The following is a 19,846-nucleotide window of genomic DNA, read 5'->3' on the forward strand; positions in this document are numbered from 1 at the left end:
GTAGAAGAATCTACGTCACTTCAAGGCCAGCCTACATTACACTTCAAGTTGAGTGAGAGCTAAGCCCTAAGAACTTGTTTTAAAAAACAATAATAAAAAAAGAGTCCACAGCTTTTCCCCACCCTGAGAGTTGTACAGAGCTTGGGTATGGAGTGGAGCTGAGGACCGGAACTTAGACTAGGTAGAGAGATTCTGCAGTTGTGCTGGACTCATGTGACATCATCGGAGGAACAGGGTTTTGCAGTCTTAGAGAGAGGAGACAGACATTAGAATACAGGATCTCTAAGAAAAAGTCCTTATGAATACTCAGCTCTCAGTTCAAGAGGCCTCACCAAACTATACGAGTGAAACTCAAGTAAACAAAGACATACCTCCAGCCACCACAGACAGCTTAGCATCTTGGATAAGGAGAAACTATATTTATTAAAAAGAAACATTTTATGAATTAAAAAACATGTGGTTAAGTGATAGTTGTGAACAAGACAGAAGTTATATGAACTAAAAGTGAAGTAGAGAAGTGGTCTTTAAATGGAAGCACACAGGAAAAGAAAATGTGAAGGGAAAAGGGAAAGGACACAGGTCAAATGCAATGAGGCTGAGAGATGATTAAATGGCCAGGGACATGCAAAGTTCTCTTTTTGAATGAAGTTGTGAGGTGTACCTAAGGAGAAAGAATGAAAATGTCCTCTATAGAGAACTGCTAGAAGGTAAGACTGAAAAGAAGTAAGAAGGGCCTTTTCTTGGGCTCTTTTTCTTGTTTGTTTTTTCCTATTCTGAAGTGTTTCTCCAAAAATAGTGGTTATAAAATTCAGTTCAGTTTGCAAGTTTGTATGAATTCCCCTTGTTATGCAAAGCTGTGAAAGTGCAAGAAGATTAAGTAGGTTTTGATTATTCCTGGTGAGTAAGACAAAAGAAGAGAAGAGGAAGCATGCTAACACTAAGCTATTTCTCCAGATACATGGCTGCAAAGCACAAGGTGCTGAGAAATAAATGGTAGGTGAGTGCTCAATCCTAAACAAATTATTCATGCCATCTCAGTGAGGCTCAGGAACACTATAAACAGGGAGCACAAAGAACTTAAGAGTCAGAAGCCAAGAATGTGGGAGCTCACAGAGGCTTCCTACTGAGAACTTAACTCAGGGTCAGAGAATCTGAACTTGATTTACCCATCAGGCTGCATAGAGATAATTTGGCCACAGGTGTGTTTACCAGGTGTTTGAAAGGGGCTCCACTCGGCTGTATGGTGTGCTCTGATCTTGCAAGGGGGAGAGGTCTTTTGCCTCTTCCCTTGGCATTTTATAAAAAGCCCTTTACAATAAAGGATGAGGCTGGTGGGTATTGACCCAGGCCCTCCGAAAGCAATCCTGTTTCTGTCTTTCTTCTCCTTGGCTAGGACTCTTTCTGTCTGATATATCTTAATTCCTCTGTCTTCCACCAAGAGCACTTCAAAAGGTGGGAGCAGGCCAGAGTTGGACTCCTACAGACTCCCACAGATGGCGCCCTGAACATGGGACTTAGGTATGGAAGACGAAGAGAAGGAACACCATGGAGCAGGGGGCATGACTGGTAATGAATTAAAGGAGGTGGTGATATTCTAATCTTCAAGAGTAAAAGCAGAGTAGTTAGAGTTAGGCTGCAGCAAAATTCGTAAAAAGTGTTTTGGTGAAGGAGGAGAATATATGCTTTAGGTCTAGGAATATGGTGAAGCTTTAATATAAAGTAATTTAGAGTAGAGTAGTTCTTCCCTGAGCACAGAAACGACCTGGGAATGTAGAAAGCAGCATCCAGGACTGAACAGACACTGCTAACCTGTCAGTCTGAGAACAAAAAGCTGCTTCAGAGACTGATAGCTTCAGAAACCCCCACCACAAGCAGCAGCAGCCAGGCATCTGCAGCCAAGACTCGTGGGGGGAATCATCGAGTTCACAGGGAGCAGACTCCCAGAGCCAGCACCAACAGTAGGGTTCTGCACACTTCCTGCCACGGCTGAGCCACCAGTCAGCCTGCTGGGTGCTGGCTTGAGGCTACATGCAACCCTGACCAGCTAAACAGAGATGCAGTAGCTCTGCTAGAGGCAAACCTCAGGAAGCATCAGTGGCTTGGAGTGGAGCAGAGACTTCGGACCCCAGTGACCAGAGCAGGTCTGTCACCAGGAGCCAGAGTCCCCCGAGGCCAGAGCCCAGCAAGGGATGACACCCCTCCCCCCATAGCCATGAGGCAGCTGGAGAGTACAGTGGGAGCTGTCCCAGAGACAAAGCCTCCAGAGAAAGATGCCCTGGGGCACACACCAGGAGGGCCTGGGAACATGTGCCTTTGAGTCTGTGTGTATGCTTTTAGGGACACAGAGGTAGGCCTGGCTACCTCAAGCAACAGTGAGCAGGAAGCCCTGTGGTGGTCAGGCAGCATCCCCAACGGCAGAACAGTGGCAGAGAAGTGGAAGGCCCAGGGAAAAACTGCTGGCTGACAGGACTTCAGGGTGGGATGAGCCCTGGTGTGGAGAGAGCAGCAGAGGTTTTGAAATCCTCCCTGCAATGAAACAGTGAAATGTATAGGATCTGAGTACCTATCAGCAGTGTGCTACAGCAGCACTCCAGGCTGAATGGCAGAGACTCGCTGGAGGCCAGCCTGGGCTCCCAGCAGCAGGGTGAAGCAATTGGCTGTACAAACTCTGGGACTGGAGAGCTGCATGCAGAGCCCCTGGCAGGGCAGGTAACTAGACCCCAGGAAGCTGGAGCTCTTAGCAGCTGGGTTTCCTCCAGAGCCCTGGGTGCTCATTGAGAGCCTCGGCTCATAGCAGCTGGGAGGTAGTTTGAGCCCTTGTGACATGAGGCAGTAGTGAGCCTCAGGACACAGCGTCTCTGGGCTGGCCATCCAGAGATGACAGACAGACCAGGACTGTAAAAAAAAAAAAGCAGACTGGGAGCCAGCAGCTAAAGTCAGGCACCTTCTGTTTATGGAGGCAGTCAAATGCATGGTTCCTTTAAGAAACAGCTTCCTGATTCAGCTGGCTGCAAGGCTAACTCTTTTGAGAGGTCTTCAGAGGCTCAGTTACTGTAACAGCCACCTTCTCCCTGTCTATAGCAGAGTTCCTAGGGTAAACTCCCATAAAATGCTGTTGTAACTGAAAGTGAAGTTTCAGAGACTGGTGTTTGAACTGAATTGTTGCATTCAAGGAAACTGAAAAAAAAATTGGTTGTGGGTTTGTTTGTATTTTGAACTTTACAACTGGTATAAGAAAGCTTTCAGTGGAACTTTAAGATTGGTATCAGAACTGTTGTTTTGAAGTTTTCAGACTTAAGAAATAGGATAGACAGGAGTGATTCAATTGCAATGGGACAGTTTTGATTTTACTTACGAATATAGACTCTGTCAACTGTGATGACTTATGAATTATTTTGTGTATGCATATATGTTTTATTAACTGTGGTGACTCATAAACTGTTTTGTGTAAAAGTGGAATTGTTTTGTTGTAGGAATAGAGAAATTTATTTTTTTCTACCCAGGCTCAAGATGAAGCTTAAAAAATTATAAAGAAAGGGGGAAGTTAATATTCCTCAGTATCTTTAATTTTTTAAAAAATGTTTCTTGTTCTTTGAGTGGATTAATGTTAGCCTGTGTTAATGAACCCTATGTTTTGTTAGCAAGAAATGAAAAGAATTCTATTGAGAGATTGCTATTGGATGTTTGTTAAAGTTTGTAAAGTGTAAATAGTTCTATTGAGAGTTTGCTTTTGGATGTAAGTTTGTAAGAATTGTAATTATTTATAGTAATATTCATGCTAGAATTATGTTAACCTGTTAATGTTGATGAACCATGGTATGATGATGCTAAGAAGTTATAGATTTGATATGGTTGCATAAGGAATTTATTGATTAATTTGAAGCAGTTGCATCAGAGTTTACTGATTTATTTGTTGTGGTTGCATCAGGAGTTTATTGATTGATTTGAAGCAGTTGCATCAGTAGTTTACTGATTTATTTGATGTTGCATCAGGAGCTTATTGATTAGTTGAAGCGGTTGCATCAGGAGTTTATTGATTTATTTGATGTGGTTGCATTAGGAATTAATTGATTTAAGAAAGGGCTTGGTGTGTCTAAGACTGCTGTAGTCATCTTAGACCCATTCAAAAATGCCATTTTATCTTTATCATCCTTTATTCCTTTACTGGAAAGTGTAGCATCCATAGGGAGCAGGAGTAAAGCTATGATAATTCCGGCTACTTGTAAGCACTTAGTGAAAAGCTGATTTGGAGCTGAATAAAGTTAAGGTCTGTACCCTCACTTTGTATTATTAAGAAAAGAGACCTGTAGGTGGCCACAGATGCTTGCTAGTGAGAACTTTTCAGGGTCAGAGAACTGAGCTTGCTTTACCGAGCAGGGCTGTGTAAGGAGATGATTTGGCCACGAGTGTGTTTACCAGGTATTTGGAAGGATCTACACTTGGCTATGTGGTGTGCTTTGATCTTGCAAGGGGGAGGTCTTTTGTCTCTCCCCTTGGCATATTATAAAAAGACCTTTTCAATAAAAGATAAGGCTGGTGAGTGTTGACCCAGCCCCCCCCCCAAGCTACCCTGTGTTTCTGTCTTTCTTTTCATCAGCTAGGTCTCTCTTTCTATCCATCATTTCTTAATTCTTCTGTCCTCCACCTAAGAGCCCTTCAAAAGGTGGTGCAGATCAGAGCTGGACTCTCACATACTCCCACACAAGAAGGATTGCTGTGAAATATTGTCTTGGTAAGACATAGTTGCTCCAATCAGAAACCCAAAGCAGATGTGGATGACTGCACTGGTTCGAACAAGAATGGGCTCTTTAATAATCACATATGAGAAAAGTAGATGCAGGGAGCCCTATCCCTCCCTGATGAGTTATTGCCTATTGAAAGATTAAGAGAAAGAGAATATTGTGACCTCATCACATTACTCCAATGGGTAGTTCTAATCCATCTGTAACACAGATAGCCCTAGTTAAACTAGCGCTCTCTCTCTCTCTCTCTCTCTCTCTCTCTCTCTCTCTCTCTCTCTCTCTCTCTCTCTCTCCACCTCTCTCCCTCTCTCCAACCCTCTTTTTCACGCACACGCACACAGACACAGACACACACACACACACCCATCATGAATCTCGAAAAGTAACTGGTAATGGGTGGTGTAAACAGGGATTGGAGGGAGAAAAGAGTAGGTAAAGGTAACAGTAATCAGAAAACATTATATATATGTATGAAAGTGTTAAGTAACAAAATCAGTTGATAAAAGAAGAGAGAACTGAAATTATGTGAAAGATGATGATAATTATGGTGAGCCAAGGAAGCTAAGATAGATAGGGTGAGAAACAGACATAAAGAATTTGGGATTAAAAAAAGAGTCAGTAAGATCCATTGAAACAGCACTAGTGAAATTGAGAACTTGCTGGAATAAAGCTCCAGAGAAAATGAACTAAGAAAGTTGGAGGTCCTAAATGGAGATGCTTGAATTAGAGAATGGTAACAATGAGAACAGAATATGAGCACAAGAAAAATGGCATAAAGAGTGCATGGCACACAGTAGGCAGAGGAAATAAGAGGCTGGTAATATTGACAGGAGTAGAAGGAAGAAAGAAACAGTGAAACAGATTCTGAAAAGGTCACAAAGCAAGGGCTGTAACATCATATATGTGTTAACTGCAGCCACAGGGTATATGAGCAGTGTTGTCTTGTGCATGATTTCAACGTTGTGCCTGGTAAGGACAGAAGGACAAAGACCAAAACACACTAAGGAGGAATCAGCATGCAGGCCCAGTGGTGTGACTGTTGTGGAGGAGAACTGGAAACTCCTTAAGAGGATTGTGACAGACTCAGTGTTCTCAAGGAAAAAAAATCAGAGTTGAATTAAAGCAAGAAGGTGTAAGTATGTTCATCAAATAATACACTAATTTTTGACCCAAAATGTGTCAACATAGGCTCTGGGAATAAAGACTAAAACAGCAACAATAACAAAAAACCCAAAAAGCAAACAAGTCTTAGCACTTACAAAACTGCAATGCAAATAAAAAATGTAATATAAAAGTGATTAATTAATGCAAGTATATTTTATTGCAGGTTAACATTTTATAAAACATTGCTTTACTAAGAAATTATTCACTAAATTATAGGATGCATATTCATAAAAGTGGTGCAGAAATTCAAATATTTTAATATATTAAAATATGGTCTTGATTATATACTACGAACTAGTGTGAATTAGATAGCAGATAAAAACAATGGAGAGAGAGAGTGTGTGTGAAGTGTCACAAGGAAACACATTTCTTTATATGATAACATAAGATTCTAAGAGGGAAATAAAGACTATCTGAGCAAAATTCATGGTTTCAGGATTTTAAAACAGAGGGAAATGGCACCTGTATGCTTTTCTGGGTACAAACAGTTACCTGAGACAAAGCCGCATCCCGCTCTTCTATCACTGCATTCATTTCTTCTGCGGTTATTCTCTTTTTACACTCCTTGGTCTTGTAGATTCTATCCACAATTATAGCTCCATTCTTCTGAATAGCTATCCCAGTGTCTGCATTGTTTATTCTGCTCAGTAATTCCTGTAATGTCTACCAACACCATTATATGTTAGTCAGACATGAGGTTTTAATATATTTTATTTAATATAGGGTTTTAATTAATAGGCACATGTGAATTGTAAATTGACTGAGTGAAGTTATTGAATTTTCATATTGCAGCAAAGATGTACATTATTAGTGTGTCAATTCTTCTTTTTCCCACATCTTAGTTCTTGAAACCCACTCAATTGAACTTAAGCCTCTAAGATATAAGACTGACATCAAGAAATCTCCTCAGAGAATGGCTTACCATGTCATTTTCTTCAGGGTTAATATTTTCTAGCCTAGAAAAAAGGGACACAGAAAGCCTGATCAGTAGCATTTCCTTAGTGCAGCAAAATGAGTTCGCTTTTTAAATCTTTAGAACCTCAAGTAATTTCATTCGACTAGTCTTTAGAGTCAACCATGACACTGAACATATTAAAGTGGCACCTGCTCGACTCCGTCTTCCAATAATGCTCTCTATCTTCTGCTCTGACTTCAGACTGTTAAGTTATTAATGTTTACTGCTATATATGACTACAAGGATCAATTGTTCATATGTGTTTAGATGAAGAAAGTTCCCCAGTGATAGAAGCACTCTTTCTCATCATGATATTTATTCCTGTTCTTTCAATTCTGATCAGAGACTATTTCCTTTCTTTTTTTGGACACTGTCACAAGCAAAAACAAAGTAAGCATTTTTTTTTATTATGAAGTTTAACTATGATTCCTCAAAAGCAATGACAAATAATTACACTAAATTAAAACTGAAAATCTATTTCTGCACCTGTGATACAAACACACCAAATATACAAGCTGACCAAAATTGGACCATACTTTAGATGAGTGTTTATTTTTCTGTTTTCATATTTTATGGAATCATTCAATTGAAAGGGAAAGACATTTTTCCTCTCCATAAATGCATTTTTGAATAAGAATGATCATGTTTACTGAAATGCTTGTTAATATGGATGAACTGAGTAAATGTACTAATGGAAAAGACATTCTAAGTGATATATTTAAGAAAGCAGAATTTAGGCAATGATTAAATTAAGTAAATTAGAGAACAAATTGAGATGTATATTAGAAATGACAATTATTTTTAAACTGTAATAAAGTTTACAGATAAATTTCCCTTCTTCAGAGGCCCTCTCTATATCTGCACTTTAGGGATTTAATATTTACCACAAAAAAGGATGACACTAAAAAATAAGAGACAATTGATAATATTCCACAAAATTGTTCCAAATGTCATACTTGGGTAAATCTCATTACAATCATGGAAAAATTAGCTGTTTCTAAACGTGGTGATTTAACAGAAAAACACAGAAGCAGAAAACTCTATGTCTGTACACACTGGCATACTATGACTCAAAAGCAATACCTAGTGACTCTAATTACATACAACAGCGCCTCTCAAGCCGCTTCCATTCATATCTCCAGAAGAGCAAATATTCTTGTCTTTTATAGAGTTTCTCCAAATTCAATTACACTTTCAGACATACTACTTCATAAAAGCTTGTTCAACAAAAAAAAGTAGCCACTTGTTTTGAACTCATTTCAAAAGCATAGCAGAAAAAGAGGATTCTCGCACTATGGTCACAGTGAAAGTACTTGAATGTTGGTAGCATTTATCTTCACTTACTGGTTAGCTAAATAAAATTTTATGTGGAATCACATGTGGTAAAATATCTTAGTACTAAAATTTTGTAGGTAAAATCAAACTAAAAGCAGATCACTGTCGTTTCCAGAAAAATCAGTATGAATATTTAAAATTTTCATAATTATTAAATACAAAATTAAAACGTGAAAGGATATATGATAATCAAATATTTAGATTGGTAGACTTCTGGTAATCTATAAAAGAATTTGATACTTATAGTAATAAGCTTGCTGTTTTAGTTCCCACCAAATAAAAATAATAATACAGGAATGTTACCCAATTTGTATATCTCAGATAATCAACAGAACACAGCATATGTGGGATTTCTATGTAATACTTGCAAGTTGTTTTGAGGTATGGCAATATGAAAAATTGTTCCTTTAAGGAGAGGAAGATAAAGAGTTCAAATGTTTTAAATGAGCAGCTTCACATTTTAGAAACAGTTGAGATAACTGAATTTAGTCTAGTAATAAAATCCGCAGCTAGTATTGGACAATTTTTAAGTTAAAATTGATTTCTTATCAAACACTAAATAATTATAAGGCATGTGAACTTATTACTTAGACTTTAAAGAATTGTGTGATCAGTCAGTCCTAAAGTAGTATGTAATGATTTTAATTTGCTAGTAAATAAACTTGTACTGTTTTTAGTGAGCCTTATGTGATAGATCTAACATGCCAAGTAGAAGTGAACAAAGATAATCACTTTGCTTTTTGTTCTCAATATTGTTCATTATCATTATTATTATTATGCATAATTAATCCAAGAAAAGCTCAGATCTAAAAATGTATATATGTTCATGCATGCATAATATAAACTTATAAAAGACTGCTGTTCTTATTTCTCTTTTGTGTATAAAGTCTTATGGATGTACTTATTACAGACATCAAATGTTAATGCCATAATATCTCAATTAAATTAAATAGAACAGGAATCAGTAAATTTTTTCAGTTAGGAGGCAGACACTAAACATATTTGGATTAGCTTCTAGTCTCTGTCATACCTCCACAACCTTGCCTTTGTAGTGCTAAAACATAGACAATAGGCAAGAGAATGGGTGTGGCTAGGTTTTAATAAAAGTTTCTTTACAGAAATAGGTAATAGGTTTGATGTATAACATAATCATTATCTCTTCCTGAAATAGAGTATTAAAAAGTGAGACAAGATTTTTAATGTTAATACATTAAAAGATGGAAGTCAGTAAATCTAACATAGTTTTCTGAACTGGATCATTAATTGTCTTGCTAAAGATGAAGTAAGAAATGAACAAAACTATTTTCAGAAAATTATATTTAGGCCTTCAACAAATAAACCATGCACTATATCATTTAGACTTTCTATCTTTTCAAATGAAATAACATAAAACAACTACATAATATATATAAGGCCTTTAGTTTTATAAAAAAAAAAATCTTAGGTTGGTAAAGTTTATAGGAAGAATGTATAAAATGAAAATTTCTGGTTATATTAAAGATTTAAAGTAATAGATGATATTATATAAAATATAGCCAGTAAACAATAAATTATATCTCACTAATATAGGGCTTGTAAGTAGACAAAAGAATCTTAGCCATTTATAAACTCAAAATAATGCCTACTGCAGTCTAACTTAACATAGTTATGATAATTAGTTAAGAATTTTGCTGAAGTAAATGTTCATGGGCTCAAGTTTCAATTGATTTCCTATACCATGCAAATTCTGACTGACAACTTTGCAATCTAAGTGAAAAGCCCATGCAAGAAATGTCACAATTCTTGAGTTATCCCTTGATCCATCAATATTATCTCTGTCTTTTCTGAAAGTTAGTGCAACAGTACGAAGCAGAACAATGACCTCAAATGATAAAGAGTTTGTGATCCAAAAATATAAATAAAAACATTTGAGTCCAGTAAAACATTCTATGGGTATAAAAAATTGATTTTAAAATATATTTAGGGAGGTAAAGGTACTAGAATAACCACATGATTCCATAATAAAAAAGTTGGAGGAGTAATATATGATTTTAAGGCATAAAAGATTCAGAAATTAAGACTATATAACACTAACAAAGAGGTAGACATACACATACACACACAAAAATGGGACAACACAATCTAGTCCACAAAGTATCCCACATGCATATAACAAAGTTATGCTCAATGGAAGTACAAAGAAAACCCTGGTGTAGTAACAGGCTTTGCATTCAGTGGTAATGGAATAAGTGAGTACAATATAGAGAACAACAACAACAACAAAAAGGAACACACATTACTCATGCCTTCTGAAAAACTAAGAATGGCCCACATACTGTCATGGTTTGAAATGGAAATGTTTCCCATAGGCTCATGTCTTGAGTGTTGGTTCCCCCATGGTTTGCAGTGGCTGTGGAACCTGTGGCCTACCGGCTCAAGTAGGGCATTAGGAAGAGAACTTGACAGGCTATAGTCTAGCCCTGTTCCTTATGCTTTCTGAAGCCTGATCTGCAGCAAAGGGACCGCCACTGCCAAATGCTCCTACGTCATGGACTGGGCCACTTCAGCATGCCTTCCCTTTATCATCAAATACTGAAACCTACTCAACTGTGGGCCAAAACAAACTCTTATTTTCTGAAGATACCTCTATCAGTTTTAGTAGTCAAAGACACACAAAGGTCAGTGAAAGTCTGGTGCAGAGAAGTAGTTTTGTCACTGTGATGAACTTAACACGAGGTTCCTAGGCTTTGGGACTACTTTGTGGGAGGAGTATTGCAAGAGTTTGAAGATAGAAACTACAGTGACTCAAGAATTCTGTAAGTATTATTTAATGGTTGATTCGGATAGAAATATAAAAACCATATCACTTAAGAGAAATTCATGAAGTAAAATCTTAGCTTGTGAGCTTTCAGACTAGAACAGGACTCTACTGGCAACTGAACTATATGCCATTTGTGTTACCATTGGGCAAAGAATTATGTCTAAGCAGGTCTTGAAAATCTGAGCAAAGATGAATTTAAAAATATGGGACTAGTTATTTGGTAAAGAAAACATCAAGATAGCATAACATACAGCCTATAGCATAGTCCTTGCTGTCTACTTTTAGCTAGTTTTATTGTAAGAATCATGAGCAAAAGGTAAAGGAGTTGAAAAACACAATTTGGCTAGAAAAGGAGCTCCCAGGGAAAGGGGTGGGTGGGAACATTTAAAGATACAAACAAGGTAGTAGATCAAGACAAAGTGGGCAATGTTATTAAATAGATTAGCACCATTGTAAATGCTCTGCACTTTCCACTGGAATAATAAATAATATGAAATAATACAAAAAGATGGCATCCAAAAATGGAGCCTCAGGGTACTATGCTTACACTGAGCTTCCTAGAAAACTTGGGTCTCATTAAGCAGCCTTGGCTAGCCTACAACTCACTATACAAACCAGGCTGTGCACAAATTCACCAAGATCCACCTGCCTTTGCCTCTGGAATTCTGGGATTAAAGACATGCAACACCATGCCTGGGTCTCTGTAACTTTTGTTCCTACTTCAGTGCCACATCAGTCAGAGGTCCAAGTGGGCTGGCAACAGAACTTGGTGTCTTACACATGATGCTGGTTTTTCAGACATGCAGAATGCATGAGTTATGGGGTCCCTGAATAATGTGCAGCTATTTCCTCAGAACTGAAATATTCCCTCCTGGAGGGAGACACAAAAGACTTGTGAAGTAAATGAGACTTACAGGATTTATAGATCTACTCCTTAAGGCTTTAAAAGCAGTAACGACTGTTAGGGAGAACAGATTCTCAGACAAGCTGAATTACAAGCAAGTTGTACAGCCAGCTCTAGAGGTATAGCTTTCAGAAGTCATCACCCATGCTGGGTGGGCTGTTTAGTTATGTAGCTGCCTTTGAGCCACCCATGTTCTTTTATGCTTATGCTTATAATCAACACCATGAAACTGATTAGTTCACTGAGCTAGATAGGTGGAATTGTTTCTTTAGTCACATCTCCTAGGAAGAGTCGTGCAACCTAGTGGTGTGGATCAAGTTTTATGAGGGAGCTTGGGAAGCTAAGACATGTGGAACTTCAGTAAACTCTTTACAATAAGCTTCTATGGAGCTCATGTGAACACCTATGAGTACAAAGTCAGTTACAACAGAGAACCCAAAATGCTGGAGATTACAGGAACATTGGAAATCTACAAAAGAAAACTGTAGGCACTGAATGGAGACAGCACAACAGAGAGGCCACATGTGTTGCTGACTGCAGGACCACTGTGATGGTTAACATTGTGTAGACCTAACAGAATCTAGCATCACCTGGAAGACTAGCTTTTATGAAAGCTCTGAGGGGTTCTCTAGCCAGGCTTAACTGAGGTCATATGAACCAGCCTAAAGGTGCCCTGCTAGTGAGCATGAGGTCTCTGGATGAAAAAAAAAGGGAAAGCAAAGTGAGCATCAGCATTCATCTTTCTCTGCTGGCTGGCTGCCTTAAGCTCTTACCATCACACTTCTGCCGTCACAACAGACTGTGTCCTGTCAAACTGTATGTCAAATAAAGCCTTCTGTCTTTAAGTTGCTTTCTCAAGCATTCCCTTCACAGCAATGAGTAAAGTGGCTAAAACACCATAAAGATGGATCAACTCAAGCCCACTGGAATTCATATCATGAGACCATATGCCCCAGGTGCCTAACACAGAGCTTTAGAATCTAACATTTGTCCTGCTGGGTATAAGTCTTGCTTTATTCCATTCTACTCTTGCCATTCTCCTGATCCTCCCTTTTGGAATAAGAATATTTATCCTCTGCCATTGAGAACTGTAATTCTGTAACAAGTAACAACTTATATTATATAGGCCTTATTTTATCTATTTGATGGATCAGTAAGTGAGTCCCAGAGACCCTGTGTAATTTGATCATACTGTAGGTAAATAGCTAGGAAGCAACAAATCTAAGCTTTGAGGACACATTGCTGGATCCAGGGCTCTTACTTTCTATACTACACTTCCTCTCACATAAACCTGCGTGTAGCAATAACATGTCTTTTATAAAATTAATTTTATAGATAAACCAATATACCACAAAGAACCTATCTTTGTAGATAACTAGGTTTATATTTAAACAGAAAAACAAAGATACAATGTTTGGAATAAGGTAGGCTTTCTTACTGGTTAATATGGAGACTGAGAATACGAAAAACAGCTAAACATTACTAGTAACTAAAGAATACAAATGAAAGCCTCAATGATATCTCGTCCCAATCAAGAACGAAAAAAAAAATTTAAATGAGAATGCAGAAAAATGTGAGCTCATATACTACTGGTAGGAACATAAATCAATATATAAATTATAGAGAACAATAGTAAAGAATTTTAAAAAAAAGAACTATTATATGAACCAACTATCTACTTTTGAGTATATATACAAAGAAAGTACAATCAATATGTCAAAGACAACTACATTCCTTTGATTAGTGTGATGTTATTCACAATAGCCAAGCTATATACTACTTGAGGTATCGACTAGCAGCCAAAAGAATAAACAGTGTCATCGAGGCTGTTATTCAGCTTTCTGACAATGTGACTAAACACTTGAGACAGTCAATTTAAAGGAGCCTAAGGTTTATTTTAGCCCTAATTTCAGGTTTCAGATCAAGGTCATAGAACTCTACTGCTGTTGAGCTCAGGTGAGGCAAGGAGCAAGCTGAAGTGGGAACTGATGCCCTTAAGGTAACAAAGAAGCCAAGACAGAGAGGGGAAGGAATTGGGGTCCTAATATTCCCCTTGGTGGCATATCCCTAGTGACCTAACTTTCTAATAATCATAGCTCTGGAAGGTTTAATCACCTCCCAATACTGCCACAGGATGGAAACCAATCCTTTAACATATAGGTGTTAGGAAGGAGACATTTAAGATCCAAAGAATATCACAGCCATAAAGAAAATGTCTGATGCCTAGGACCTATGTAGTCAAAGGGGATAATCAATTCCTAAAAGTTGCCTTCTGACCACCACACAACTGTAGCAACATATACAAACCCATACCTACTTCACACCTTCAACTACCCTCCCCACCTCAACACAATAAATTAATAAGTATCCTTAAAATAATAAGAAATTAGGTTCACATATAAAAATTTGAATAGTATTTCTAGAATTTCTAAATATGGTCTTATTTACCACATAGAATCAACTGAGTTACCCAAAATGCAGCTTCTTAGACTCAATTGTATTGTATCAATAACATTTTAAATTCTGCTAATGATGTCCAGACACGACAGGACTGACACACATATGATCTCAGAGAGACTATGGCAGCATGCACAGGGTCTGTACCGGTTCCACCCAGATGGGGCTCTAGTGCTGAAAGGGAGACACAAAAATGAGCTCCCATCCTTAACCATGGTGCACACGCAGTCAAAACACCAGTATATTAAAAAACAAACAAACAAGTAAAAAACGTGATACTAAGAGGAGGTGATGAGAAGAGTTACATGGGAAAGTTGGGTAAGACAACAGACACTGGCAACAGAACTTGAAAGAAGTAACCACACTGTCAGCATGGATTCCCATTTTCTTCCTAAAGATTTGATTATCATCCTTGTCAGGCAAACCACAAGCATGCCTGGATTTTAGGAAACTATCCTAGGGTTATAAATCATCTTGATGTAATAACAAGGAGCAGTAACACAGGTGACTACGTAACCAGCACATACATCCACACACTTTATAATGTTTCTATGCCACACAATTTTAAGTGTATACGCACAGTTTTAGTGACATTTCCATGTGCTTCACACGTGCAACTGCTTCATCCCTCTCCTCAAGAGCTGACTGCAGTCTGCACATAATAGCTTCATCGCGTTCTCGCTGTGCAACATACACTTCTTCAACCAAAGCTACAAATGAGAGAACCTACAATCAATGAAAATAAAGGAGAAATGCACAAGTAAAAGCAAAAACTAATTCTACTACATTAAGAGGTATTTATCTAACTAAACTACTACTAATTAATGACTTGAAGCATTTTTAATAACTACTACAACATAAAGATATTTGGTCTGTGTAAAAGGAGAAAGTTAAATGGCTTAACTTTAAAAACAGTGAGTGTTAAAAAAATGAGACTCTAAATACAATTATACATGTATATGTATAGCATATGAAGAACATGTTAATAACATTATTATTATTATTGTTATTATTTGTTTTTTTGAGACAGGGTTTCTCTGTGTAGTTTTGGTGCCTGTCCTGGATCTTGCTCTGTAGTCCAGGCACAGAAATCCGCCTGGCTCTGCCTCCTGAGTGCTGGGTTTATAGGCATGCACTACCGCCACCCAGGTAATAACATTATTGAAATCAAGTATATTCCTACTGTAATCTAGAAAATCTCTGGTATATTATACAAAGACATTCATATATACAAGTGCAAAAAAAAAAGATAAAAATACTGACTGTGGTGTCCTCTGTAAGAAGAAAAATTAAAAATCACCCAAATGTCCATCAATACAAACAGGAAAAGACACATTCAGAAAGAATTGCCACCTGGCAATTGAATTAACTATGGGAGGCAGAAAAACAGAAATGAAGTAGCAAGTTACAAACTAAAGGAACTCTCCCATTTAAGCATATGCACAATAGGACAGCAGTTCAGTGAGTGTGATGGTGAATAACATTGTACATTCACACAGAACAGGAAGCACCTTTGAAGCAGATTGCATTTCGATTGGCATTTCTTATTCTAATGAGAACTTGGATATTATCTGAAACTGACTTTTCTTAAGTGTAATTTTTAAGACCTTGCAAATACCTTAAAATATTATAAAACGTTAAGCAATATGGCCTTAAATACCTAGATAGTTGCCGTACATTTTATTTAAAGTCAAAGCATAACATAAACTTAAAAATATGGAAAATACCCTTTAATTTATAAAATAGTAGGCTCATGCCACAGTTGTTATAAATTAATAGAGCTGTTCAAGACAGCTATTGGTGTACTTAAATTAAAAGTGGCAGTAAAGAGAAACAACCACACAGTACTAAACCACCATAACTTGTAACTACATTTCAAACACTTGTCCTTACACCTGGAGATCAGTACAGTCCTCACCCCTCATCAAAAAAAACTTCTCTGGAATGACCAATGCAGAAACCTACAGCCAATCAAAATAAAGAGTTGTGGGTCCCAGTCTTCACTGACATAACTACAAGACAAGTCCTGCACCTAAGCTCAGGGAACACTGTGAGAGAGGGATGGAAAGATTACAAGAAACAGAAGGACAGGGAGTCTGCTGTGAGACTGTATCTCCTGGTAATGCCCAAAGCTACACCCCCTAAGATCTCACCAATGTGGCTGCCTAAGGTTCCAAATAGCATCCAATCTGCCACTGACATCCCAAGTAACACTGAGTCTGTTGGATCATATGCTCCAAGTAGTAAAGTAGTCTTCATGGCAGCCTTGACCTGTTGAAGAGCCTTTTCCTATTTTAGGCCCTACACAAAACTAGAAGCTTTCTGAGTCACTTGGTATATGGGTTAAATTAATATACCCAAGTGAGGAATGTTCTGTTTCCAGAATACAAATATGAACAATAAACATTGTGCTTCTTTCTTGGTGGTGGGAGGGGCCAAGTGCAATAACTTACCCTTTCCTTTAAAAAGAATATCTCTATATAGCCCACACCCTTGGACTCCTAGAAATTTGAATGAGGTCAAAGGTCTTTGAATTTTGGATGGATTTACTTCCCATGCATATGTGCACCAGCAAGGTCAAAGTAGTTGCTGTCTCCTGCTCACTTGGTCCAATCGCCATCATGTCCTCAGTATAATGGATGAGTATGATATTATGTCAAAGAGATGGAAGGTCAAGATCCCTGCAAATTAGGTTATGCACAGGGCTGGACAGTTGTACCCTTGAGGTACAACTGTAAAAGTATACTTCTGGATGTGCTAACGACAAGCAAATTACTTCTGATAGTCTTTATGGGCAGGTACTGAGAAAAAACATTTGCTAGATCAATAGCTGCATACCATGTACCAGATATGTTAATTGGCTCAGGTAAGACACATGTCTTGTACAGTAGCTGCAATTGGATTCAACACTTGATTGAGTTTTCAGTAGAAAACTGTCATTCTACATGATCCATCTGTTTTCTGTGCAGTCCTGATATGAGAGTTAAAGAGAGATGTGGTCCGAACCCCCTCCCATTCCTCCAGGGATGTAATGATAGTTTTGGTTCACTATTTTCCACTGGCTTCCTCTTGGCATTTCCAACCGTAACAGCCTTCACTCTCCAGATCAGGGAACCAATGTGAGAATTCTGCCAACTTCTAAGGGTATCTATTCCAATTATTTATTCTGAAACTGGGTGGTGGGGGTGCTGCTGGAGAATCACAGGATGAGTTCTGGGACCCACTGGACCTACTGTGAGTCATACTTCAGTCGATACTCCATGATACTCCATTAATCACCTGATCTCCATAATCCCCTGCTCTAAGTGGAGGACCCTAATGCTTCTTAGTGCCACTCAGAATTAGTGGCAATTCAGAACCTGTATCCAGCAGATCTAGGAAAGTCTGCTTTCTTTCCCCAGTGTGCACTTACCATTATAAAAGTAAGTCATTCTGGGAAAGGATGGGAGAAAAGATAACAGCAAATCTTTCTGGTATTTTATCAAGAGCCTTCCTTGGGGGTCCTGGCAGTCCCTTCAATCAAGGGGTTGTGGGTCTGCAAACTATCTCAAGTCTGGAAATTAATCAAAGACGGAGATACCCTCTTGCCATGATCCAATGTAGCTTCATTTATTTGAGAAGTTTTCTGCTTACACAGATCAAACAAAAATGCAAAAGGCTTCTTATTTATTTCATTCCTGGAATGATTAGCCAGTATCCCACCATAGAAACCACTTTGCCTGTGCTGCCCATTACAATAACCATACTCATCATGTCTTTGGTGATTCAGTGTAGCTACTACACATGTGCTGGTGCTCTGCTCACCACTTCTCATATTACAGGATGAGTGAAAGGGCCTGTTGTCTGGGCATCCCCATTGTGGAAAACTAGGTTTTGCATGGTGTACCCACTCTAGCATTCCACTTTCCCGGAGCCTTAAAGTCCCTTCATCAACACCAAAAGAAGGATACCTGTCATCTCCAGCTCCTTTTCAGTAGGCCATCTTTTGACAAATGCTTCAGACAACCAAGCAAATAATTTTGACACTATTTTTCAACTGTGCATACTTCCACCCTAACCCTAGTATCTTCACTCCCGATCCAGTTCTATGTGCCTTTTACAATTATTCCACATCTTTAAAATCCATTCCCACACATATTCCCCAAAATTCTGGTTGAATGAATTAGCAAACTCAGAAGCTTTCTGGTGGTGTGCCACACATCCTCATGGATTACACTTTCTACTGCCCCTCTAAGTCTTAATTCTGGTTATGGGTGTAGAGGCAACGACTGCTAAGCCCTGAGGGATATCAGGATTATCTTGCCTGGCATTTTCTTCAGAGAAAGTCACTGCTAGTTCTACAGACAATGGAAGATTCATTTCCTCAGGCAAAGGCAGAAAGTGTAATTCTTCAGGGGGTGGGGGAGTACATTCTCTGCTAAGGGGGGAAAGATTTCTTTGTCAGGTGATGTAAATCCACCAGAATCTGAGGGTTCTAAGTCTCAGCCTCAGAAGAGTCCTCCCACACATCTCTATCCCAAATGACAGGATCCCATTTCTTACCAAGTGGGGCCTTTACTTTAACTTGCACCACTTTCTGAGGCTAGAAGTTGAATTTTCCTTGTAATTCAGACAATCTTCTGAAGGGGATTTCACTTTCATTTTCTTTTTTTTCTTTTCTTTTCTCTTTCTTTCTTTCTTTCTTTCTTTCTTTCTTTCTTTCTTTCTTTCTTTCTTTCTTTCTTTCTTTCTTTCTTTCTTTCTTTTTTTTTTGGTTTTTTGAGACAGGGTTTCTGTGTAGCTTTGCACCTTTCCTGGATCTCACTCTGTAGCCCAGGCTGGCCTCGAACTCACAAAGATCCGCCTGGCTCTGCCTCCCGAGTGCTGGGTTTAAAAGCGTGCACCACCACCGCCCGGCCAGTTTCATTTTTCTGCTGCTTAAGCTCTATGGCTGCTAGAGAAAGGATTCTCTTCCAGGGCACACTTAGAGGACTTTAGACTGTCTATGCTCCTCTGGAGTCCTTCAATTCCATCACCGACTTCATTCTTCTCCTTTGTTACTGTATCCGGAGATGCTAGAAATTGATTAATTTTATCACTGAGATCAACCATTCTTTTCCTTTGTCAATTTATTCAGAGGGTCTGTAACTTGCCAGCATCATTATTTTCCTTATTTTTTCACAAATTGTCAAAAGTTTTATGTATATGGTCACTAAATTCCTTCCTTCTCACAATAGGTTTCCTTCCTTCTCACAATAGGTGAATCAGGATAATCAAATGCATTTGTCTTGATAAGTTCATTAAATAGTTCACACCATGGGTTTTTTAGTGCTCTCCATGATTCTAGGAGAGGCTTCAATAATTGTAGGTATCTACAAATCAAAAGCCTGTTCTAGATAGATACTTTAAAAATTCATTCTTATACTTCTGTTGCTGTAGAAACACTTCTGGTACAATAATCTACTTAGTGTTCTTTAGAGGAACAAAACTTACAGAGGTTCTGTGTGTGT

The 19,846-nt window shown here is 38.3% G+C and overlaps 1 protein-coding gene across 13 annotated transcripts in view; it reads right to left on the reverse strand.

Annotated features, from left to right (window-relative positions):
- Positions 1-19,846, reverse strand: part of Mipol1 (mirror-image polydactyly 1) — a 299,368-nt gene that overhangs the window by 186,508 nt on the left and 93,014 nt on the right. For all 13 annotated transcript variants that reach the window (XM_076550615.1, XM_042260588.2, XM_016007364.3 and 10 more), the window contains 3 exons: positions 14,938-15,067; positions 6,829-6,862; positions 6,399-6,569 (listed from right to left, as the gene is read on the reverse strand). In XM_076550615.1, the coding sequence (XP_076406730.1) occupies positions 6,399-6,569; positions 6,829-6,862; positions 14,938-15,067 (335 nt within the window). The remainder of the gene's footprint in view (positions 1-6,398; positions 6,570-6,828; positions 6,863-14,937; positions 15,068-19,846) is intronic.

Source organism: Peromyscus maniculatus, chromosome 14 (assembly GCF_049852395.1).
Source record: "Peromyscus maniculatus bairdii isolate BWxNUB_F1_BW_parent chromosome 14, HU_Pman_BW_mat_3.1, whole genome shotgun sequence".
NCBI classification, from domain to species: domain Eukaryota; kingdom Metazoa; phylum Chordata; class Mammalia; order Rodentia; family Cricetidae; genus Peromyscus; species Peromyscus maniculatus.